The sequence below is a fragment of the Giraffa tippelskirchi genome, chromosome 11, assembly GCF_054371585.1.
Source record: "Giraffa tippelskirchi isolate mGirTip1 chromosome 11, T2T-mGirTip1v1.2.pri, whole genome shotgun sequence".
In the NCBI taxonomy this organism is placed as follows: domain Eukaryota; kingdom Metazoa; phylum Chordata; class Mammalia; order Artiodactyla; family Giraffidae; genus Giraffa; species Giraffa tippelskirchi.
The window spans coordinates 7,050,879-7,076,317 of record NC_137285.1 but is presented as its reverse complement, the minus strand read 5'-3'; the positions used below and the strand labels follow the sequence as shown (position 1 = coordinate 7,076,317).

General features: G+C 50.2%; 1 protein-coding gene across 14 annotated transcripts in view; it reads left to right on the top strand.

The window, feature by feature from the left end:
* The window catches only part of MYO18B (myosin XVIIIB), a 242,951-nt gene that overhangs the window by 57,506 nt on the left and 160,006 nt on the right, over positions 1-25,439 (top strand). For 13 of the 14 annotated variants that reach the window (XM_081542931.1, XM_081542926.1, XM_081542924.1 and 10 more), the window contains 8 exons: positions 1,796-1,969; positions 5,295-5,385; positions 7,464-7,656; positions 10,821-10,901; positions 12,986-13,127; positions 19,306-19,465; positions 22,025-22,208; positions 22,986-23,208. In XM_081542931.1, coding sequence (XP_081399057.1) covers positions 1,796-1,969; positions 5,295-5,385; positions 7,464-7,656; positions 10,821-10,901; positions 12,986-13,127; positions 19,306-19,465; positions 22,025-22,208; positions 22,986-23,208 — 1,248 coding nt within the window. Of the gene's footprint in view, positions 1-1,795; positions 1,970-5,294; positions 5,386-7,463; positions 7,657-10,820; positions 10,902-11,715; positions 11,719-12,985; positions 13,128-19,305; positions 19,466-22,024; positions 22,209-22,985; positions 23,209-25,439 lie in introns of all 14 variants that reach the window. The other variant, XM_081542922.1, reaches the window with a different exon arrangement.

The following is a 25,439-nucleotide window of genomic DNA, read 5'->3' as shown; positions in this document are numbered from 1 at the left end:
GTGGTCATGTATGGATGTGAGAGTTGGACGGTGAAGAAAGCTGAGCGCCGCAGAATTGATGCTTTTGAACTGTGGTGTTGGAGAAGACTCTTGAGAGTCTCTTGGACTGCAAGGAGATCCAATCAATCCATCCTAAAAGAGATCAATCCTGGGTGTTCATTGGAAGGTCTGATGTTGAAGCTGAAACTCCAATACTTTGGCCACCTCATTGCAAGAGTTGACTCATTGGAAAAGACCCTAATGCTGAGTAGGATTGGGGGCGGGAGGAGAAGGGGACGACAGAGGATGAGATGGTTGGATGGCATCACCAACTCGATGGACATGGGTTTGGGTAGACTCCGGGAGTTGGTGATGGACAGAGAGGCCTGGCATGCTGCAATTCATGGGGTCGCAAAGAGTCAGACACGACTGAGCGACTGAACTTTCTGAATCAGTTTTCTCATCTGTGAAATAGGAATGATACTGCCTTTAGGACTTCTGTGAAGATTCAGTAATGATAATAAGTAGTTAAAACTTGTATGTACTGATTTTTTTCTGTGTCACACCTGGAACTTGAAATAAGACAGGTGTTCTGACTCCAAAAGCCATGAGCTGAACAAAGATGACATGTTGAACTAAATGGGGTCAGTGAGTGGCAACTGTTACCACTATCATTACTATCATCGCCATCATTGCATCATCCCCTCCACTGTCCTCACCACATAATCACCACCATCATTCTTACCTTCTTGATCATTTTTCAAAGTGGCAGGACTTTTTTACTAGCCATGTAGCCTCTCTGGATCTCAGTTTTATTATATGTAAAATGGGAATTCTTTCTGAAATGGTGGTAATAAGGTAATGTTCTTGAGCGAATCAGCACCGAGCAACTGGCGTGTAGGAGGACCTTGATAAGCAGGGGCCAGCGCTCCTTCTTCTCGGGCTTCCCTGGTGGCTCAGTTGATAAAGAACCCGCCTGCGATGCAGGAGGCCTTGTTTCAATCCCTGGGTGGGGAAGATCCCCTGGAGAAAGAAATGGCAACCCACTCCAGGTGGATATTGTCAAAGCCGCAGATAAAGTCTTTTTCCAAACTTCCAAATTTTTCTTAAACCAGGCAGATTCTTTAAGATGTCTGTTTGAAGAATGATACCCTATGATCTTTTTCTGATGGATTGAGAAGTCTCTGTTGGCAGCTGTGATTCTTATTTCAAAGAAAGAAACACAGATATGGGAAGATAGGAGATGGAAGAAAATTATTTTAAGAGTGGAACTGTGGTTTGCCTTAATAAATCATTAATTTTTAAAATTTGGATTACAAAATGAGTACAGAACCACTGCAGAAAGTTTGAAATATACACACTCCCCCCTACCCTGTGATTGTCAATGTTTGAATATATCTCCTTTTCCTTATTTGTATAGCAGCTTAGAGTGATTTACACAATTGATGCCATACTACGGTATGATTTTTTCAGTCCTTTTCATTTAACGTTCCCACATAAGCATCGCCCGTGTTGTATAGGCTTTGTTGCTGATCTTAAGTGGCGTTATAATAGCCCATAGAGAGGATGATATTTTTAATTGCTTTGGAAAAGTGAACAATGCAGATGGCAGGGCAGTAGGACAAACGTGTCTCTTGGGAAAGCTGGCTCCTGCCCGAGGCTGTCAGCTGGACCCAGGCCTCAGTTGTTCAGGCTCCTGCTGAGGGTGGGTGGCCCAGAGGCTGGGAGGTGGCTAGATTCTCCGAGGTTTTCTTGGACGCCTACCCATCACCTGCCCAGGACCTCACTGCCCTCCTCTGCTCTGTCCCCCGCGCAGTGGGCCGGAAGCAGTTCATGCGCTTTGAGTGGGCCAACCACGCAGCAGAGGCCTTGGGCTGTGAGTATGAGGAGCTGAACACAGCCACCTTCAAGCACCACTTGCGACAGATCATCAAGCAGGTGACATCTGGGCCGAGCCAGCGGAGCCTGGAGGATGAGGAAGCCAGCTCAGGTACCATACCGTGGCCTCCCTGGGTGGGCTGGGTTCCTGCGGAGCCACCCTTTGGGGACACACCAGCATCACTATTCATCAAGGATTTATTGAGGGTCTACTGTATGTAGACCTTCTAGGTGCAAACGAAGCTGCTTCTCTGGAAATGGACTTGGCCCCTTTCTGTCCAGTGCTCTGTCCTGGTCAGAGGCTGCTGAAACCTGGGAGGGGGGCCCTGTGCTGCCAAGAGGGGGCACTAAGGACGGTGCCAGGGGACCATGGCATTTCCACTTGGTGTGGTCTTTGCTGAGCCCTACTCTGTAGGGGAAGACTGGCCTGCCAGAACAGAAATAAGCCAGGATGGTTGGTCTGGCAGGGAGGACAGTAGATAACGTTAGAGAGCTCACAGAGTAGTCTATAAATGGGGTTTTCTTTTCAGACTGAGGGAAGCCATGGAGGGGCACAGGCAGGGGAATGGCACGATTAGTTTTTTCTGTGTGAAGCTCAGCCTGGATGAAGAGCAAGGAGTGGGTGGGAACTGATACAGGTCACCCTGGTGAGGTGATGGAGGCTGGACAAGGGACAGGGTGGACCAGATGGGCGGAGGTGGACCAGTTCAAGGTCTAGTTTACAATTAGAGCTGTTGGCATGAGCCTTGGGCAGAAGCAAGGGATCAGGACGCCTTCTAGGACTTGAGTCCGAGCAGCCGGAGGAATGGGGGTGCTTTGAACTGATGTGGAGCAGAGCAAGCAGGAGCACGCTTATACTGTACCTGCTTGAGTGAGTCTGCTGAGTCCCAGGTCTGCAGCCTCGGTGGCCAGATGCTTCGGCTGCAGAAGGTGAGGGCAGAGGACCCCTGAGAGCCTGGGGGATCTCTGAGAACTCTCCAAGAGGAGCTCTCCGGAGACTGCAGGGTCTGGGCTTAGCGGGTAGCACTGTTTTGAACTGTGGTATTAGCCCCATCTGTTAGAGGCCCCTTGGATCCCTGGGGCTGCCAGGGACTTCAGCTTGATGGCTGATGTCATAGACTTCACTACCGTCCAGTTCTGCACTCTGGTGTAAGCTGGGGTCTGCCTAATAGTTACACCTCCTCTCTGACATGGGTGCACAGGTACAGGCACACACTTGTACCATGTACAGGCATGTGCACACATGCACATGTGCACACATCTGCACTGTCACATGCACAGCACATACGTGCACACAGTGCACATATGCGCGCGCACACACACACACACAGAAGCACAGTTATGTGTATGCGCTGCTTTGTGAAGCTGAGTCAGCCTCGCAGGCTGAAGTCTCAAGGGTAGATGTTAAGCAGGCAGGGGACCAATAGGCTTGAGAGAGATGCTGGGAGGCTGTGGGTTGCCTAGCAACAACCCAGGTTGCAGGTGGAGTTAAAGCACGGGAAATGCTTTGGGGCTGCAGCGGGCGGCCTGGAATGTACAAGCAAAACTATTTCTCCAGGCCCTAGGGCCTGCAGATTTGCAAACTGTGTTTCCAATTCCGTGGCTGTAACCAAAACCTAAGGGTCAGTATTTGAGATATGAGCCCCACTCCTTACCCAGCTCTGCTCAGTGCCCCTTAATCAAGGCTGGCTGTTCTAATGGGACCCTTGTGTGCTTATACAAAATTGAGGCCACCATTGTAATAGTTTTCTAAGTTTTTTTTATTCCTCCTAACACTATACACAGGCACTTTTCCATCTCATTCAATATTTTTCTAGACCTGACTTGAAGCATTCTATTATATGGTTGGACTACAAATTCTCTATCCCATTTGCTATTTGTTGGATATTCGAGTTGTCTTGAAAAAGTGATTTTTTGCCAATTTAATGAACAATTGGGAGAATGTATGTACCTAGAAATCTTTGTTTCTCTGCATATTTCATTACAATAAAATCCTAAGAGTAAAGTTATTAAGTCCAAGAGTATGAACATGTTGTGGCTTCTGCTGTGAAACTGCCAAATTTCCCCCTAGAAAGAGGGAACAACAGATATTTACTGAGTAACTACTGTGTGTCAGAAATTGGAATTTGGAGCCAACAAACTCAGAATCAGTCCCCATTCTTGGGGCGCTCCCTGTTGGGGGTTGGGGTGGGAGACAGAGACTAACAAAATAACCAGAAAGTAAAGATGAGCTGTGGTCAGTGCTGTAAACCTAGGGCCCATGTGTCCTCCAGTGGCTTATTCACTTCACTCAGCATAACGTCCTCCGGGTTCACCTGTGTTGGTGCAAATGGCCGGATTTCCTTCTTTTTTTACTTTTGAATAATATTCTACTTATATCAGAAATCTAAAGTAGTCCAACTTATAGAGACACAGAGTAGAATGGTGGTTACTGGGACAAGGGTACAGGGAGGGAGAAATGAGCCATTTTGATCACAGAGTACATAGTTTCATTTAGTCAAGATGAAAAAACTCTAGAGGACAGACAAAGTGATCAGTAGATGAATATCTCTACTGTACAATGGAGTGCCTGTAGTTACAGTAATGTATTCTGTATGTAAAAATCTGTTAATGTTGAAAGTTTCTCTCTCTCCCTCTCTCTGTCACACACACACATACACACGCAGAGTAAAGAAACTTTTAGAGGTGATGGTTATGTTTATGGCATATCTATGGTGATGATGTCATGGGTTTATGCTTCAAATGTATCAGGATGTATGATTAAAAATGTACAGGGTTTTTTGGTATGTCAATCGTATCTCAGTTTGAAAAGTAAATTTTTCAAAAAAGCAAGGGGATGTCCCTGGTGGTCCAGTGGGTTAAGACTCTACTTTCAGTACAGGGGGCATGGGTTCAATCCTTGGTCAAGCTACTAAGATCCCACATGCTGCATGTAACAGCCAAAAATAAAAATAATAATAATAACAATGATAATAATAAGAGAGTCTGCAAACACCATTTATTTTCCAAGTAGTCGTGTGAGACACAACCTAACTCAGTGCCATTTGGCCCTCAGTGTCTTTAGCAGTGAAATGGGCATACCTACCTCCATAAAATAAAAATAAAGAATTTATTTTTAAAAAGGCAAGATAGTCCTGAGAATTGGCCTAATGGGTTCGTGGCAGTGTTTACGGCAGGCTTCCCTGAGGAAGTGACATTGGGTTGAGCCCTAAGGGATGACCAGGAGATCACAATGGAGGAGAGGTAGGGTCAGGTCACACAGGACCCTGGAGGACCTGACAAGACACTTGATCCTAAGACCATGAGTAATTTCAGCAGCAGGGTGATGTGTGTGCATCTGTGGTGGTGGAAGGTTCTCTAAGGCCAGCAGTGACGTCCCTGGCTCCAGGCAGGGTCCTGACTGCGGGATGCCCACCCTCCTCTCTTCCCCACTGCAGGGCTCAAGATGACGGGCGTGGAGTGTGTGGAGGGCATGGCCTCTGGCCTGTACCAAGAGGTCTTTGCCGCTGTGGTCTCGCTCATCAATAGGTAACGGCAGCCTTCCCCCTGGTATAGAGGTGGTCTCTTTGCAGCACATGAATGAGCTCAAGCCTGGGGAGTTTAGCAGAGTGGGGTTCTGTTGAGCTGGAGAGTGGGTTTTTGAGCTGGATGGTGCTGGCTTTAATTCTACCTTGGCCACCCACGGGCTGTGTGACTTTGGCAAATCAGTTCACCTCTCTGACCTCCCCTTGTGCATCTGTAAAATATTCAGTAGGTCTATCCCCAGGGTCACTGCAAAGATTAAAAGAAGTCAACAAGGGACTCCCCTGGCAGTCCAGTGGTTAAGAATCCACGCTTAAGTTGCAGAGGGCAAAAGTTCAGTCCTTGGTCAGAGAACTAAGATCCTGCATGCTGCATGATACAGCCAAAAAATAAATAAAAATAAATTTAATAAATCAATAAAAAATAAAAGATAAATTAAAAATGTCTATGAACAACTCTTCCTAAATTGTGATCATAAAACACTGCAGGTAATACTACTGGGAGCCTGTGTTCTCTATTATGGGGAGTGCCGCTCTGAACCCTGGGAAATCTCAGCAGTTCCAGTGGGGCCGATCCAGAGTTTGCTCAAGGGCTTCCCCTCCTCCTCCCTGTAAGCGGGAGGGAGGCGTAATTAGGCTTCCAACATCCTGTTAAAGGGATGAGGCTGGTGCATAGCAACAGCACAGCTGGGGTTCTCTGCGGCCATAGAGTCGGCTCCCTCTCTTCCTGCTGGAGTAATTACCCTCTGAGATCACAGACACATTATCGAGAAACCAGGGGATCCTGCCGTGCTCAGGGGAAGAAGCATTTATCGGTGAATTGCAGGAAGGGGGTGGCTGCTTCCTGGTTGGCCCTGGGATTCTGGGAGTCCGAATCCGGGAAATGGGTGTATTGGTGATAACGACACTCGCCCGTCCTGCCATTTACGAGCACGCAGCAGGCGTCTGGCTTTCTGAACATTCTCACTTAATCTTCACGCGTGTCTGTGTGGTGTGTCTTATTGGCCCATTTTACAGATAGAAAACCTCAGCAAATAACAGCGAAGCACTTGAGTTCAAACTTAGGACTCTCCAAAGCATATAACTGCTCATGCTGATGGGAATAATAGCAGAAAACACTGAGTGCTTACCACATTCAGAGCCATGGACGTCTTATCACACCCAGTCCTCCCACCAGCCTACTGAGCTCGTCTCCATTGTTAGCCCTTCCACGGCGGACGTTCAGAGAGGTTGGGCAACTCTGCCAAGACACACAGCCCCTCTATGGCTGCGCGAGGGTTGGAACCCACATGTGACTCTGTAGAGTCTCTTAACTCTTGGTTTTTTTTTTTTTTTTGATTTTTAAGAAACTTGATTTAATAAACATATCAAACTTTGTACAATGATCATGCATAATCTTTTTGACACAAATGGAATATTCCCCTAAACTGACCATATTTTTGGCCACCAAGAAGGAAAGCAAAAATTATCTAGACCACAATCTCTGACTATAATACAAAATACAAAGAGTAGCCCCCTTCCCCCAAATCTTTTTTTTTTTTTTGATGCAAATAGTCCCTTCTCCATACACCCTGATAGATTTGTCAAGAGGATCCAGGGAGGTGAAGCTTGAGATAACTTTGTAAACCGAGGCAGATGCTGACCAAAGTTGTTTTCCTGTTGCCACGTGTCACTAGGAAAGAAAAGGAGGCTCTAGTCCTAACGTTATAGCCAATTTGTGGTGCAGCCTTAGGCAAGTATTTTCTCCACTCTGGGCCTGGTGGAGAGAGCATGTGTCCTGATGGCCTGCAATATCCAAGGGAGGCAGTTTCTATACTTCAGCTCCTTTTTTTTTTTCTTTGCAACCTCTGGGGTCATCCTACTCGTGCCTCCCACCATTTAACAATGGGGGAAACCCATGCTCAGAGAGGTTAAATAACTTTCCCAAAGTCACACAGCCCACAAGTAGTGGGTTCTGCTGGGTCCACAGACCTGCCCAGGATGCTGCCCTGGTTTCTCTATCTCTGTGATGGGGGAGCAGGAGGCCTGGACCAGAAGGGCTCTAAGATTCCATGTCCTCTCGGGGCCTCTCTCCTTTCCCCCCAGATCCTTTTCCTCCCACCACCTCTCCATGGCCTCCATCATGGTGGTGGACTCTCCAGGCTTTCAGAACCCCCGGCACCAGGGCAAAGACCGGGCCGCCACCTTCGAGGAGCTGTGCCACAATTACGTTCATGAGCGCCTGCAGCTGCTTTTCTACCAGCGGACCTTCATCTCAGCTCTGGAGCGATTCCGGGAGGTATGGCTGGGCTGGGTTGCGGCTTCTGGTGCTCATCCTGGATTTAGCTTCATGCTATCTGGTCCAGCACTGATTAAAACACAAACTCCAGGCCTGGCTTCCGGGGCCTCTGCTCCTCCCCCGTCTCCCTCTGTCTCCCATGGCCTCTTACAGTTCTCTTACAGTTCAGAGCTTGGGGCTCCTCAGGCCCCGCTCCCACAGCTATCCCTTGTTTGGGCTGATCAGTTCCTCCTCACACACACACCCAAGCTGAACCATTCTCCAGCAATTAGGTTGCACCTTCTCCGTGGAAGGCCCTTCATGCCCGGCTGTGGGTGAAAATTGTGGATTTGCACAGTCTCTGGATCATAACATGGGAGCATCCAGCAGAGGTGAATATGCAGCAACCCTCCAAGGAGGCTCTGCATGCGAATCAGGAAACCTGTTCAGACTCGTTCCTGCATGCCTGCCTTTACTTATGTTAAAAAAAAAAAGTTAAATTGAACCATAACCTTTACACAGACAAGTGCCCAAATCCAGAGTGTACAGCTCGGTGAATTTGTCCAGCTGAGCACACTCATGCAGCTACCACCCAGGGGAGAGGAGAGTATCGCCAGCACCCCAGATACCCCCTTGCATCTACCCCCTCCTTCCTCCCTGGTGTTACCACACCTCCTAAAGACAGTATTTTGAACATTTGATGAAGTGGTGTAGAAAATGCCTGATCTGTATTAGGCATTTCACATGTGGTAGCATCCATCGTATTTTTCCCCATAATACTTCACTTTATTTCTTATGATCAAAGTAAAACATGTTTTTTATTTAAAAACTGGCAAGTGCAAATAAGTGTCCAGAAGCAGAAAATACCATCTCCTTTACCCCAACACCCAGAGGCAACCGCTGTTACCTCTGTCAGTGTCTTACACCAGCCATTTTCCCATACATTCTTCTCTATAGATTTTGTATCCATCTGTATACGATTCTGTTGTTTGCTTTTTCTTCATAGCATTATGTTATTCACATTTCCTCCCACCATTCACAGCTCTTAGAAAGGATGCATGTCTCTGGTTACATCTGATTCTGTCTCCTCAGCTCTCCTTTGGACCCCCTGGGTGATTTTCACATTTGTTCAGTAGCCAAGTCATGTCTGACTCTTTGCAGACACGACTGCCCATGGACTGCAGCATGCCAAGCTCCCTGTATCTTACCATCTCCTGGAGTTTGCCTGGGAGATTTCCACGTCTATGCTGTTATAAACAACACTGTGATGAACATCTTTGAACATAGCATGGTCTGGAAGTTTCTGATTACTTTTGTATGCCAGCTATTATTTTCCAGAGTTTGTTTGCTCTCTCCAGCACTCATCCCAGCACTTACTGGGTGCTCAGTAAATATTAGAAGGGTCCGCACTGAGTCATCAGTTCCTGATAACCTCACCATGATTGCTGACAACCCTGCAGGATGGACAATATTAGGATGCTCTTGCGATCCTGGTCTGTATCCTTTCTTCCCATACGAAGGCTAAAAGGATAAAAACAAACAACCTGATTAAACGTGAGCAAAGGGCTTCTCTGGTGGCTCAATGGTAGAGAATCCACCTGCCAATGCAGGAGGCATGGGTTCAATCCCAGGTCTAGGAAGATTCCACATGTCTCGGAGCAACTAAGCCCGTGCACCATATCTATTGAGCCTGTGCTCTAGGGCCTGGAAGGTGCAGCTGTTGAAGCCCGCACACCCTAGAGCCCATGCTCTGCAACAGAAGAAGCCACTGCAATGAGAAGCCCACACAACTAGAGAGTAGCCCCTGCCTGCCACAACTGAGAAAAGTGCGAGCAGCAACAAAGACCCAGCACAACCAAAGATAAATAAATTAAGAAAATTTTTAAACAGGCAAAGGAATTGAATAGCTATTTCTCCAAAAAAGATAAGCAAATGGCCAATAAACACATGAAAAGATGTTCAGCATCACTAGTTTAGGGAAATGCAAATCAAAACCACATTGAGATACCATTTCACACCCACTAGATTGAAAAATAAACAAAAAGTAAGAACTGCTGGGGAGGATGTAGAGGAGCTGGAACCCATGTGGACTGCTGGGAATAAAAAATGGTGCAGCTGCTGTGGAAAACAGTACGGTGTTTTCTCAGACAATTAAAAATAGAACCACCATTCGATCCAGAAATTCCGTTTCTGGGTATCTACCCTAAAGAATTCCAAGCAAGGTCTCAAAGAGAGATTTGTATACCAATGTTCATGACAGCATTACTCATAATAGCCAAAAGGTGGAAGCAACCCAAGTGTCCATCAGTGAATGAATGGATAAACAAATGTGATGTTTTCATACAAGGGGCTGTCATTTAACTATAAAAAGGAAGGAAATTCTGACACATGCTGTGACTGGATGAACCTTGCAAACACTATGCTAAGTGCAACAAGTCAGTCACAGAAGGACAAATCCTGTACGATTCTGCTCATGTGAGATGCTTAGAGTGGTCACATTCATAGAGACAGAAATGGGGAGAGGGAAACGGGGAGCTCGTGTTTACTGGATGCCAAGTTTCAGTTTTGCAACATGAAAAGTTTTGGAGCTGGATGGTGGTGAAGGTTACACAGCAATGTGTATGTGCTTTATGCCGATGAACTGTGCTCTTAAAAATGATTTAAATGCAGACTTCCTTGGGGGTCCAGAGGCTAAGGCACCACACTCCCAATGCGGGGGCCCAGGTTTGGTCCCTGGTCAGGGACTAGTGGCTTCCCTGGTGGCTCAGACGTAAAAGAATCCTCCTGTAATGTGGAGGACCTGGGTTCGATCCCTGGTTCGGGAAGATCCGCTGGAGGAGGCCGTGGTAACCCACCCCGGTATTCTTGCCTGGAGAATCCCCATGGACAGAGGAGCCTGGCGGGCTACAGTCCGTGGGACTGCAAAGAGTCGGACGTGACTGAGCACAGCACAGGGCAAGGGCAGGGAAACTAGATCTCACATGCCACAACTAAGACACTGCACCACCAAATAAATAAGTAGTTTAAATGTGAAATTTTATGCCATGTGTATTTTACCATGATTAAAAATAAAAAGAGGCCAACGTGTGATGATTAAAGCCCTCACGTCTCTCAAACTTCCTCCAGAAGTTTCTTCCTCCTCAGCTCACAGAAGGAGCTAACACTGAACTTGTGTGACTTTCTAGGAAGATGTTCCTGTGCAGTTTGACCTCCCAGAGTCATCCCCAGGGACCACGGTGGCCGTGGTGGATCAGACTCCCTCTCAGGTAATACAGGGCCCTGTGAACCAAGGTTCTCAGATGCCTCTCGGGCTTTTTATCGAAACACTGGTGGATTGGAGCCTTTGAGCTACTAGATCACAGCTCTGTTTGCACCTCAAATGACCCAGGGATTGTTCAAAACACTGACCCTGGGGACCCCCTCCCAGATTCTGTGTTGATTGGTCTGAGGATGTCCTGGGCAACCAGCATTTCAATCCCATCAGGTTGAGAGTCTGAGTCTGCATCTTAGAACGCACTCACGCCTGGAGCCTGTGGACGGAGCCAGGGTGGGCTCCAGGGCTGGTACCTGGTGGCCTCCAGGCACTGTCACCTGGAAAGATCACGTGTTCAGACAAAGATGCTGCGCCCAGCAGAGACTGGGCCAGTAGGGGGCCCTGCGGATGGAGAATGAGGGTGATGCTGGATCCAGGCCCCTGAGCTCCCTGGAGGCATACAGACTTTAGTTGGGGGATCCCTGAGTCTTCACCTCCCTCTCCCCGCCCCTAGAACCCACTGTGCTGAGCCCTGATCTACCGCTCTGCTCAGCCGTCTCTCAGAGCAGTCCATGACCATCACAGTGGAATTTGCCCTCCCTCATTCCCCACCCCCTAACTCCCCCAACCTGCTATAAAAGAAAGGGCTCAGGCCGTAGAGCTTGCCGGGCTCCGATCTGATCTTGGTGACCTTGGGCGCGTCACTTCTCCTCTCTGAACCTCAGCTTTCTCATCACCCGAATGAGAACGACAGGTAGTACCGCTGGGTTGTCGTGAACACCCGTGAGATCTGGGACAAACAGCCCCACAGGGTGGGTGACACACAGCAGGTGTCCTACTGGTCACGTTTTCCTGCACTTGGACACCTTTTCCTGGTTCCCTGGCTTCTCTCAGCTTGCAGCGGGCTGCACCTAGTCCTGCAAAGCACTCTTGACTGTGAGCCCTGCCGGCCCTTCACGGCTGCTGCTGCTGCTCCCTGGCGCCTCTCGGTCCCGTCCCTGTCCTGCTTCCTCCCTCCCTCGGAGGGGCGGGCCTGAGGGACCACACAGACAGTGTGAGGAGGAAAAGATCCTGGTGTCCCCAGGACTCCTGGGCAGTGGATGGAACAGCTGGGAGGGGCTGGCTGTAGATTTCAGCTCCAGCAAGTGAGGCCAAGGTGAAGACTCAGGATCCCGCGAGCAGGTTCACTTCTGCCCTGGGCCTCTCCATGTGACCCTGGACATGTCCCTTCCCCTCGCTGGACCCCTCCCAGTGGAGTGTGGACTGATATTCCTGCGTCAGAGTGAGCAACTGTCCAGGTTTACCAGGGATGTTGCTGATCTTGGCACTGAAATCCTTATGTCCTGGGAAGCCCCTGACCCTGGGCACACTGGGACCATTGGCCATCAGACACATCATGTTTCCTCTTTAACCACTTGACACCATGTTCAGAGGCGTCAGCTCACTGGGGGCCCTCAGATGAGCCCCTCATATCCTCAGGCCTCTCCCCGTTTCCCACGTGTGGAGATGCAGAGTTGCCTGGAGGGTCTCTGATGCTAGTGCTGGATTTAAAATTCCACGTCTGTGTGGTTGAGGCAAGATCACCTTCTCTAAGACGTTCTTGGTGCCTTTTTCTTTCCTCTCAAGATTTTACTATAAAAAATACAAAGACTTCTAAGAGGAAGTGATGGGGATAGGATTAATCCTTTCATGTTAGGCTGTGCACGAAGAGACCAGCTGCCTGTGTGGAGCCAGAGATGTGTGGTGTTACAGAGGGCTCGCTCTGGTTAGAGCCTCACCTTGGAGGACAGTGTTATCAGTCTCCATTTTGTGGAAGGAAAGATGAGGCTCAGAGAGGGGCAGTAAGTTTCCCAGGGTCACCCAGGAGATAAGACAGAGGCAGGATCTGGATGCCTGTAACCAAGAGATTGGTAGTCCTGTGGCTTCTATACTGAGAGTCTGGGGGTGAGTGGGAGCATGGATCCAGACCAGACCAGCACGTCTTGAGTCGTGATGCCTGGGCCACAGACCCCCGACTCCCTAGGTGGGAGAAGAAACCCAGGCCTGGCCTCTGTCGGGGGGTCGGGGCTCCTCAGTGTATGCTGGATCTCCCGCCAGGTGCGCCTGCCAGCCGGAGGAGGTGCCGAGGATGCCAGGGGCCTTTTCTGGATCCTGGATGAGGAGGTCCGGGTGGAGGGCTCCCAGGACAGCGTGGTGCTCGAGCGCCTCTGTGCCACCTCTGAGAAGAAAGGAGCTGGAGGTGAGGGAGGGAGCCAGTGGGCTGGGGGCTGCCGAGGCCAGCCCGGGAGTCGGACTCTGTCTTCCTTGAAGCCCTGACAAGGCCTGCACTGGGGGGTGGAGGAGTCTGAGCACAGAACAGCTGTGCACCTGCCTGGGTGTGCCTTCATTCATTCATGTGCTCGTTCGTTCACGTACTCATTGCATGTTCTGTGCAGCTGCTGTGTGCTAGGCTCTGTTCTACACAGAGGCGAACAGCCTGATGGGACCCCTGTCCTTGCTGGGGGGAGGCAGGGGCAGGAGATGACAAGCTGACACATAAGCACATGCATGTCCGCTGAGCCTGAGATGGCAGACTGGGGGTCGGTGGTAGGCGTCAGGCAGACCTCATTTCTCTGGCAGCCAGGGGCTCTTGGGAGAGGCCTGCAGGTAAATCTGATGGAGAGCCAGGCGTGAGGTGCAGGACAAACAGGGAGACCTTGTCTGGGCTCAGACCTCTGGCCCTAGCAGGCCTCAGAGAAAATGTTGGTTTTACCCTAAGAGCAATGAGAAGCCATGCGGGATTCTTGGCAGTGGGAGCTATGGTCAGATTCGTGTTCTAGAAGGTTCCCCAGACTGCATTGTGGAGACACGAAAGGAAGACAGCTGGGAGGTGAGAGGAGCCACCCCCCTGGGGAGGTGGGCAGACTCTGGAGTTGCTGAGCACTGGCTGATGGGCTAGATTGGTGAGAGGAGAAGTGCAAGGGAGTGGACGCTTAGAGCTGAAACAGTGAGTTTGCCATCGGGTTTGGCATCCATCAGGTTTTAAGTTCAAGTCCATCTATTCGTAGTTTCACCAATGTGGCACCAAACCAATCTCACAGCATTTTGAACAACGGAGATGGAACTCGCCCTGGCTGCCTTCTCTCCAGAATTTCTACTGCCGTGGTGGGGTGAGGGAATACACCTGCAGAGATTGGTCATTGGCTGCCAAGCCCTGCAGTTGTTACTGCCTAGGCCAAGGCTGAGATGCAACGAAGAATATCATCCCCGTCTCTCCAGGGGTTGGAGGAGGGCTGTGTGCACTCCACGCAGGGGCCAAGCTCAGGGCTCTGTGTAGAGTGGTCGAATTCTGTCCCGCATTTAGAGTCAGTATTCTTACCCCCCAGGATGAGGAGAGTGAGCTCCAGAGAGAGGCTTGTAGAGTACGCTTGTCTGTGATCACTCGGATGGTGCGTGTCAGAAGGCAGATTCAACATAAGCCCTGTCTGCCTCTCAGCCTTGAGTGGGCCCCCTTCCACCCAGACACCCCCAGGCCTGTAAGAAGACAAATGCATGGTGGGGTCTTCCAGGTCCCATCTGACATGGCGGTCAGATTGTGGGCGTGTTCATTCACTGGTGCCTCAAGAAATACTTCCAGAGCACCTGAAATGTAGGCTGGGAAATGCATCTGTGAACAAAACAAAAATCTCCACCTGAGGGACTGACATTCCAGCAGAGGAGATGGATGATAAAGAAAAAAACCAAAATCTGTAAGAAGACATTGAGGACCACAGTTGTAGTTTGGATCACTAAAGGAACGAAGGTTGGCAGTGAAGATGGCCAGGGATTTGGCCCTGGGACATTCCAGGGACAAGGCTTGTGTCCAGCAAAGGTAGCTGGGGAGGAGTGGCTGGGGATGTCGGAGTGGGGATGGGAGGGTGTGGCATTCTGGAAGCCTCAGGAGGAGGGACAGACCAACCAAGTTAAATGCTACTTGAACGTTTGAGTGAGACCTGGCTGAAGAATGGCCTTGACTTGGCTGCGTGGAGGTCCCTGGCCACTGAGGTAAGTGCTGCTCCCATGGGAGTGTTTGGGGTGACCTTCTGACTGGATGGCTTATGAGAAATTAGAGGAGAGCTGGAAAAAGACGTGGACAGCGCTCAGTGCTGCTGGGCTGGAGCCTCTGTCCGGGACACACTTGGCGCACTCCTGTACCTGATGGCTCCAGCCGCTCTCCTGGGACCACACCCAGAGCATTAGTACCCGCGTGGCTCCTGGGAGCTTGGCTCTGCGGTGACTTGCCTGGGCCCAGGAGGGGCTGTGCCTGGGGCCCAACGGTACTCTTAGAGGTCCATGACAATCTTTTAATTTCTGTTAAAAGTAGAAAAATAAATGGACTTTAAGACAAATACATGCTTTAAGTATAGGTTATGGACTGAGCTGTATTCCCCCTCCTCAAAAATTCGTATGTTGAATTTCTAACCCCTAGCACCCAAGAATGGGACTTTGTATAGACACAGGGTCCTTAAAGAGGTAAGTAAGTTTAACCAAGGTCACTGTTCAGTTCAGTTGCTCAGTCGTGTCTGAATTTTTGTGACCCCATGGACTGCAGCACGCCAGGCTTCCTTGTCTATCACCAACTCCCAGAGCTTGCTCAAACTCATGTCCATTGCATCAGTGATGCCATCCAACCATCTCATCCTCTGTCAGCCCCTTCTCCTCCTGCCTTCAATCTTTCCCAGCATCAGGATCTTTTCCAATGAGTCTGTTCTTTGCATGAGGTGGCCAAAGTATTGGAGTTTCAGCGTCGGCATCAGTCCTTCCAATGAATATTCAGGACTGATTTCCTTTAGGATGGACTGGTTGAATCTCCTTGCAGTCCAAGGGACTCTCACGAGTCTTCTCCAACACCACAGTTTAAAAGCATCAATTCTTTGGTGCTCAGATTTCTTTATAGTCCAACTTTCACATCCATACATGACTACTGGAAAAACCATAGCTTTGACTAGACAGACCTTTGTTGGGAAAGTAATGTCTCTGCTTTTTAATATGCTGTCTATGTTGGTCATAGCTTTTCTTCCAAGGAGCAAGCGTCTTTTAATTTCATGGCTGCAGTCACCATCTGAAGTGATTTTGGAGCCCCCCAAAATAAAGTCTGTCACTGTTTCCATTGTTTCCCCATCTATCTGCCATGAAGTGATGGGACCAGAAGCCATGATCTTAGTTTTCTGAATGTTGAGTTTTAAGCCAAGTTTTTCACTCTCCTCTTTCACTTTCATCAAGAGGCTCTTTAGTTCCTCTTCACTTTCTGCCATAAGGGTGGTGTCATCTGTGTATCTGAGATTATTGATATTTCTTCCAGCAGTCTTGATTCCAGCTTGTGCTTCATCCAGTCTGGCATTTTGCATGATGTACTCTGCATTTAAGTTAAATAAGCAGGGTGACAATATACAGTCTTGACATACTTCTTTCCCAATTTGGAACCAGTTTGTTGTTCCATGTCCAGTTCTGACTGTTGCTTCTTGACGTGCATACGGATTTCTCAGGAGGTCACTGTGGTAGGTCCTAATTTAATATGACTGGTCCTTTGGAGGAGAGATTAGGACACAGACGTGCACAAAGAAAGACACAGGGAAAAGGCATCCATCTGCAAGCCAAGGAGAGAGGCCTCAGTGAAACCAACCTTGCTAACACCTTGACCTTGGGCTTCCAGCCACATAGTCTGTAACGCTTTGTTATGGCAACTGTAGGAAACCAATATAATATCAGTCAGTTAAGTTCATTTCAGTCGCTCAATTGTGTCTGACTCTTTGCAACCCCATGAATCGCAGCACACCAGGCCTCCCTGTCCATCACCAACTCCCGGAGTTTACCCAAACCCATGTGCATTGAGTCGGTGATGCCATCCAACCATCTCATCCTCTGTCATCCCCTTCTCCTCCTGCCCCTAATCCTTCCCAGCATTAGGGTATTTTCCAATGAGTCAACTCTTCGCATGAGGTGGCCAAAGTATTGGAGTTTCAGCTTCAACATCAGTCCTTCCAATGAACACTCAGGACTGCTCTCCTTTAAGATGGACTGGTTGGATCTCCTTGCAGTCCAAGGGACTCTCAGGAGTCTTCTCCAACACCACAGTTCAAAAGCATCAATTCTTCGGCGCTCAGCTTTCTTCACTGTCCAACTCTCACATCCATACATGACCACTGGAAAAACCATAGCCTTGACTAGACGGACCTTTGTTGGCAAAGTAATGTCTCTTCTTTTCAATATGCTATCTAGGTTGGCCATAACCTTCCTTCCAAGGAGTAAGCGTCTTTTAATTTAATATAATATACTTATGTATTATTAATATCAATTCCTCTTTCTACTGACACAGCCATGAAATATAATTTTGTGTGCTTGTATATACGTACACAACCCTGGAAGGACTGCCCTCGCCCTGGGGGTGGGGGTCATAGTGCTCGGTGTGATGCTGCCCATGATCCTCTCTGTTCCAGAAGGTCACCTCTGTTTTCTGAGGTACTGGCTTCTGCCATCGGGAGGGGCAGTGGGAACTGGTATTTGTGGGGCCCTTAGTCTGAGCCGGGCAGTGTGGGCACCACCACACCCCACCTCCAGGGAGCACCTGGGGCCTTAGAGAGGCCCGATGACTGACCAGGGCCCTGTGGGCCCTGTCTTCAGGAAATGTCTCCAGGGTTCTAGAATGGTTCTTTTCTTCCTGGGGGACTGTAGAGGAGGAAACTCACCCAGACCCACAGGAATCCAGGAGACAGAGCTGTTGGACCCGAGCGTCCTGGGTTGGACCCGTGCTCCACTAGTTAACTGCGTTGTAGGAAGCGTGTGCATTGTAGGAAGTCACATCCTTTCTCGCCTGTAAGATGGTGACACCCCCGGGCCTGAGCTGAGGACAGAGGGGCTCGGTTGCACCCAGAAGCGTTTGTAAGTCCTCCTTCAGCTCCCTGCTTGGCTCTCCTCTGCAGAGGCCTCCCTGACCCCTGTCCTCTCTGTAGCCACACTGTTCCTTCCTGAGGCCCTCCTCGTCTCCTTCAGGGCCCCTTCTGGGATGTTTGGCGACCTGTTCTTTTGGCTTGCTTCCCATCAGCCTGATGACCTCCCTATACGTGCCCACCCCTCCCAGGTCAGAGGCTATGCAGTCTGCCCAGGGCCTGGGCCAGAGCAGGGCCCTGTGGACCCCTGCCTTTGCCCCCTCCCCCGCTCCCTTCCCCTGCTCTGCTCCAGTGACACTGGTGATGGGGAATCAAGTGAACCAGAGTTCTCAGATGGGATGTTTCCTGGATCCTGACTTTTAGGCTAAAGACACAGAAAGCAGGGCCAGAAGCAGAGGTGTCCTGTAGGGTGTGGTGGGGGCAGGACTCGAAGCCCCTTTCCTCTCTCTGTGAGGCCTGAAGACACGGGAAGGCTCTTGGGTCCCAGGGGAGAGATTCTTGTCCTGGACTGACTGATAGACACGTTAACTCAGACATTTTGGTATTAAAAAAATATTTTTTTGCCTCTGGGGCTTTCCGATTAGCTCTGAGTTAATGAGAACGTTCACTCAAGCAGAACACGTGGGGCTCTCTGGCTGCCTCTCCCCTCAGGTGCACGCTGGGTAGAGGAAGAGACTGAGGCTCATAGAGATTTGGGTGGTTTGGCCCCTGTCCCACTGTAAAAAATGGTCAGGTCAGGATTTGAACCCAGGTCTTCTCTAACTCCAAGCCCCTTTGTTTCTCCCACTCTGTTGCTTGGAACCAGGTGTCCACCAGCATTTCCCAAGAATTTTCTGGGCGTTTATTTGGCAACTGGTATTCCAGAAAATTTTAAGTGGTACCTACATGTATTTTCAAAATATTTAATAATCATGTATTTATTTCCATGAATATTAGAAAGTAAATATAGCTGGCACACCAAACCTGCAGTATAATGCTTCTTTACAAATGGATTTTACCTGTAAAACTGTGAGTTGATTGAAAGAAAGCATTAAAAACCGGTCCAGGTGCTTCATGGGTCTGGCTAAAATCACAAAAATGGTACATGCTTATGGTAATTGGAGAACGCAGGTATCTTAGATTTAAGAAAGCAAAGAGAAAGGGCTTTCCTGGTGGTCCAGTGGTTAAGACTTCGCCTTCCAATGTAGGGGACGTGGGTTAGATCTCTGTTCGGGGAACTAATATCCTGCAGGCACCCAAGCTGAAAAACCAAAATGTTAAACAGAAACAGTATTGTAACAAATTCTATAAAGACTTTAAAAACAGCCCACATCAGAAAAACTGACAGGAAGCAAGGAGGAACAGAATGCAGGTTGGAAGCTGTGCATGTAAATGCACAAAGCAGGGGAAACACAGTGCCCAGAACTGATAGCTTGAATCATTAAAATGGGAAAAGCGTGTTCTCAGTGACGCCAGGCAATGACAAAGTATCCCTGCTAGGCCCCAGCACTCATGCCCTATGTCTACTTTCAGGAACTTCTGCCCTCCGGACCTGTGAGCAGCCCCTCCAGTGTGAGATTGCCCACCAGCTGGGACACGACCCCGTGCGCTATGACCTCACGGGCTGGCTCCACAGGGCCAAACCCAACCTTTCAGCCCTGGATGCCCCCCAGGTCCTGCAGCATTCGAACAGGTGAGCCCAGCCAGGGCTGGGGATGGGCTGGGGGCGTTCGAGGTGCTGGGGCTGTGAAGTCACAGCAGCCCAGTCAGTGATGGAGGGCCAGTACGAGGACCCTTCCCTAATGACACAAAGACCTGTAACTCTAACAGGAGTGATTCAGCATCTCCTGGGACTGGCCTGAGTCCAGCCAAGGAGGAAGCCGGCTGTCTGGGGAGGTGGAACAAACGCTAGGAAGCTGTGACTTCTTATTCTGGCTTCTGGCCTTTCATTAAGTATCTGGGAGATGATGTGACTGGAAGGACTTTTATGGAGATCCTCCAACTAGGGGATCATAAAACCAAAGTGATAACTTTTTGCAGCCTAAAAAAAGCTCACTGCATTTCTTGACTGCTCTGCTCAGACATGCTGGCAGAGAGCTGCCTTGAATTCAGAGAGCCATTGAAAATGTTGGGGGAGTGTGTGTGTGCGCGCACGTGTGAAGCTGAGACCACATTTACTAACTACCTGCTATGCACCTGGCATCAGAATAAGCACTTTATAAGGGTCTTTAAAAATATATATATTTATTTACTTATATATTTGACTGTGCTTTGTCTTTAGTTGCAGCATGAAGATCTTGTTCCCTGACTAGGGATTGAACCTAGCCCTCCTGCGTAGGGAGCAATGAGTCTTTTAGACACTGGGCCACCAGGGAAGTTCCTGTAAGGGTCTTTTTAATTCTTACAACAATTGTATCCCGAGCCCCATTTTATAAATGAGAAAACTGAGGCCCCAGGAGATGAAGTGGTTCACCTTTGACCACATGGCAAAGAGTGGCAGAGCCAGAATGCAATTTGGGTCTTAGTGATCCTTGGAAGTTGTTCTCAGAGCCTCATGGTCAGAGTTGATTGGAAAAATCTAGTGGGGGCCTAGGGGTGCACAGCTCCCAGAGAGAGATCTAGTCAAAGGATAGGGCAGAAGGAAGGATAGCAAGCACATAGAGTGCTATATGGGGAGCTGGGGGACCTGGGTCCAGCCCCAGCCCAGTCCCGTGTCCCCTGGGTGACTGTGGGCAGTCCCTTTCCTCCTCCTGGGTTTCTCGCTTCCTTCTCTGCAACCTCAGGGTTTTTTGGATGAGGCCACATCGCACAACTCTGGAGTCAGGCAGGTGCTCAGGTTCTGCTTTTGCCTTTTTCAAGCTGCATGGCCCGGGCCTCAGTTTCACAGTCTGAGAAGTGGGAATGATACTGCTGAGCTTACAAGTGTGATTGATGTAAGGCTTTGGTGACATGACAGAGTGGATGGCTTATTAAGGAACCTGGTTCGTGGTTACTCCTCAACATATATCTTATGTTGTGCCTCCTTGTAAATTCCCCTGCTGCTCAGAAACCCTCAAGCTGAGGGAGGGGTGTAGAGTTTGGGAAAGGCGGGCACACCTTGGTTAGCCAGATGGCCTGGTGAGTGTGGAACCTTCTGGGACAAGGAGCAACGTGTGCTCACGAGTAGGAGAGTACAGCAGGTGTGGCAGTAAATCCCAGCAGGGTGTCGTGTAGGCTTGAGAGCCACGGGTTGGTGAGTTTGAGGGCAGACAGCGCTTCTTCTTAGCCTGTGGTTCCGCAGCCAGGATCCCGATTCACCAGGACTGCTTGTGTAGCTTTTTGATTCCTGGGCCCATCTAGTCTCTCAGGGGATGGTTGGGGGTGTTCCTGGGAGGTGGTCATGCCCACTCAACCTTTGCACTGTGTATCGGGAGGTCCAGAGAGGATCCGTGACTGCCCCAGGCCACACCACACAGTGCAGACCAGAGGTCAGGTCTCCCAGCACCACAGATGGGGCCATCCTCATGCAGGGTCAGGGCTGTGGGCACCACCTCCTCTCCCTGTACCAGGCAGGGTGCCCACAGCCTTCCTTCTCAGGGCTCCCACTTCCAAGGGGCTCTCCAGGCTGTCTCCCCAGACTTTTGTTGCAACATGAGCATCTTTGCACCATTGTCAGTCTGTGTGCTCTGCAAGGCATTGAACCGCTTTCAGCAGCCTCGGTGCATCTGGCAAGACTCATTTTCTTAATGGCTGTGCAGTCACTTGGGCACAGAGCAGGGACGGATGAGGGTCTTGAGGGCTGGGCTGGGTGGGGCCTGAATTTGCAGGGGAATCGCCCGCAGGCTGGGCAGCCAGAGAGCCTGAGGCCTTCCCTGGATTCCAGCTTCATCCTGGGGCTTGGTAGGGTCTCCTTGGTACTCAAACTGTCTATTGGATAGGCTAAGCACCTGCCGATGCTCAGACCAGTTCTAGAGATAACCGAGATGATTTTGCCCTCTAAGAAAGTACCGGCTGGGTAGAATTCCTGCAGGTATGTAAGTGACAGGAACATCCAGTAGAAGGAAGATGCTCTGAGGTCAGGAGAGGGAGAGGGGCATAGAGGAAGGTGCTGGCATTTGTCACCAAGCAAAGGATCGTCTGGCAGAAGGGACTATGAACAGGCTTGGCAGCTAGGATGTCGTTTCAGGAAGCAGATGTTCCAGAGACAAGGGGGTCCCCTTCGCTCGCCCCCAAGTCCCCTGAAGCCCCCTCTCTTTCCCTGTCTACCTGCCAGGGAGGAGCTGAGGAGCCTGTTCCAGTCCCGGGCCAAGCTGTCCCCTGTGTGCCGGGCCATGGCCGGCCTGGAGGGCACCTCCCAGCAGGCCCAGCAGCGGAGCCGTGTGGTGCGAAGGACGTTCGCCAGCAGTCTGGCTGCGGTGAAGAGGAAAGCCCCTTGCTCCCAGATCAAGCTGCAGATGGTGAGTGGGGCCCTGCTCCCACGGGGTGGGGGCCTCCCCGCCCTCCTCCAGGGCGAGTTATCCAGCCGCACCAGCTCTGAGCTCCCCAGCGGGCCTGAAGGCACAGGCAGCCAACCGCCACGCTCCACCGAGGAAGAAACCGAGGCTCAGGGCAGCAAAGTGACCCATCCCAGTCTGAGGTCTAAGCCTCAGCTCCTTGGTTTCACTTGAGCAGCTTCAGGAAGTTGGCAGGAAACAGGTTGCTTTCCTGACCAAGGTGACAAACATCGCAGCCAGCCCTGTCCTGCCTCCCTCTCTCCCTCACCTCTCAAAGGCTCGCATGTCCACCTCCAGGCTCCCCGTAGGGGGACGGTTGGACCCAGCACTGGTGTGAAGATGTCACCTGGACATGGTAATCCAGTAACAAGAGATTAGGCTGAGCTCAGGAGAGTGAAACACGAGAAGGAGGGCTTGAGGAGACGACTTGTAGCATCTTATCGTGGAAAAGCCCTCAGCCCAGGTCTGGGCTCTAGTTTTCTTCTTGGGTGACTGGTCCCCTCTGCTTGGGGCCACTCGTTTGTCCTCTCCATGTCCCAGTTTCTCCATCCATGATAATAAGGATCATTATAGAGGTCCTTTATTTCTCATGAGTACAAATCAGGCCATGGATAAGAGGCCCTTGTGGTAGGACATAGGGGCCTCCAGGGTTGCCCAGGCCAGACTGAGTGTATGTTTGTGAAGTGTCCAGACCCCTGTCAGTCTCACTCTGACCCTGACCCCATCTCTTCTTGGTTGTAGGATGCATTGATCAGCATGATCAGACGGTCTCAGTTACACTTCATCCACTGCCTGGTGCCGAGCACAGCGGTGGAGAGCAGAGGCGGGCAGGGGTCTCTGAATCCACCACAGCCTGGTGGAGACAAGCCTGAGGCAGGCAGGTCCCTGCCCTTGGACATCCCCGCACTGAGGGTGCAGCTCGCAGGATCTTACATCCTGGAGGCACTGCGTCTGCACAGAGCAGGTGAGAGGCGAGCAGGGAGCAAGCACCTTGTTGCTAACCCCTGGGACTTGCTCTTTGAGCCCAAGTCCAACCATTCCTGAATTAGTTGTGCACTCCTGGAAGGCTGGGTTTCCCTGGTGGCTCAGTGGTTAAAAAAAATCCGCCTGCGATGCAGCAGATGGAGCTTCAATCCCTGAGTCAGGAAGACCTCCTGGAGGAGGGTATGGCAACCCACTCCAGTATTCTTGCCTGGAGAATCCCATGGACAGAGGAGCTTGGTGGGCTATAGTCCATGGGGTGGCAAAAGAGTCGGACACAACTGAGCGACTTAACAGCTTCAACAAGCTGGAAGGCTTGGGGTGTGTCTTGCCCATCTTCCTTTCAACAGCAAACATCTTAGGAGCCTCTGCCTTGGAATCGAGGGTGGAATTTCCTCAGTGATTAATATTTGGCCTTCAGGACTCTCAGCCTGGTTTGGGAGATCCATATGGAAATGGGTGATGATTGCATGGTGTGACCAGGGCATATGTCACACAGGATGTGGGAGGTACCTTGTGCCCAGAGGAGGTAAGGTCTTCATTGAGTCTTAGAAGAAACCAACTGCTCACCTCTAGGTGATGCGGGGAGAAGGAAAGCTTGGTCGAAGGAGCACTGTGTGCAGAGGCAGGGAGGTGTGGGGGAGCCTGGGTTTCCAGGTTCACAATGAGTGGGGGTGGGTGTGGGAGAGAAGGGGTGGACGCACCAGGGAGGCTTAACACCATTTTTGAAAGAGAGTGGCTTTCCCCTGGTCCAGCTGAGGAGGTGATGGGCATGATGGGGGAGGAGGGGTTTCCGACAAAGGAATGAAGTGTTAGACCCATATTTTAGAAAGTAGGTATGCACCAGGGTCCCCGCATCAGCTCCTCTTCTGAGCTGAGTTTGATCTGAAATTTTCCCATTCTTTTTCTGTCTCTGGGACACTATCAGCCACCCTGTGGGTTCCCTTCCCTGACAGGAACAGCTCAGGCGAAGTCAGGGGATGGGGTGGCTGAGGCTGATGGCCGTCTAGGTGGGCTCCCACTTGTTTAGTATTTCCTTGGTCACTGACACTCCAGCTTGTGGTCACTGCCCTGTCTCCTCCCACTGCACTCAGACTTGTGGTCACTGCCCTGTCTCCTCCCACTGCACTCAGACTTGTGGTCACTGCCCTGTCTCCTCCCACTGCACTCAGACTAAATCCTGGGCTCAAGGTGCTGGGCGGAGAAGCCGGGAGCAGCCAGCAGAAACGATGAACCGCTCACTTTCCCCAGCATCGCATTGATTTCCCCTCCTGTCTGCACAACCACAGGCACAGGAAGACAGAAATTGTCATGGGGAAGCGCGAGCCAGTCACAGCCCAGGCCAATCGATTGCGCCTGGCTGGCAGGAGGTGCCCTGGCCCATGGTTAGAGCCCTTGCACGTAGGCGTGGTCAGAAAGTCCCCTTCCTCCCTGTGTGTCCACCCTCACCGTCTCAGGGCCCAACTCAGGAAGGGCTTCCAACTCAGTGAAGGGTTGAAGTCTCCTGCCAATTTCTGCTTCTGAGACCTGGTTCGTTTCCTGCTCTGAGTCACTTCTGTCTCTCTCACACTGTGTGAGAGATATTTACTTGCATACAAAGATCTATACACAGGTATTGATGTCACAGATGTATTTGGAATGTGTGTGTGTAACATACATACAAGCAGGCCTTGTTCTGTTGTGCTTAGAGCACAGTTTTGTGGGGTTTTTTTCCCCACAAATTGAAGGTTTGTTGTAACCCTGTGTCATGCCAGTCTGTTGGTGCCACTTTTTCTAACAGCATTTGCTCACTTTGTGTCTCTGTGTCATATTTGTTCATGCAGCATTTCTAATCCTCCACCAATAAAAACTTAGAACTTGATGAGGGCTGAGATGATGGTTAGTATCTTTTTTAGTAATAAAGTATTTTTAAATGAAGGTCTGCACATTGTGTTTTAGATATAATGCCATTGCACACTTAATAGACTATCAGTTCAGTCGCTCCGTCGTGTCCGACTCTTTGCAGTCCCATGAACTGCAGCATGCCAGGCCTCCCTGTCCATCACCAACTCCCGGAGTTTACCCAAACCCATGTCCATCGAGTCAGTGATGCCATCCAGCCATCTCATCCTCTGTCGTCCCCTTTTCCTCCTGCCCACAATCCTTCCCAGCATTAGGGTCTTTTCCAGTGAGTCAACTCTTCGCATGAGGTGGCCAAAGTATTGGAGTTTCAGC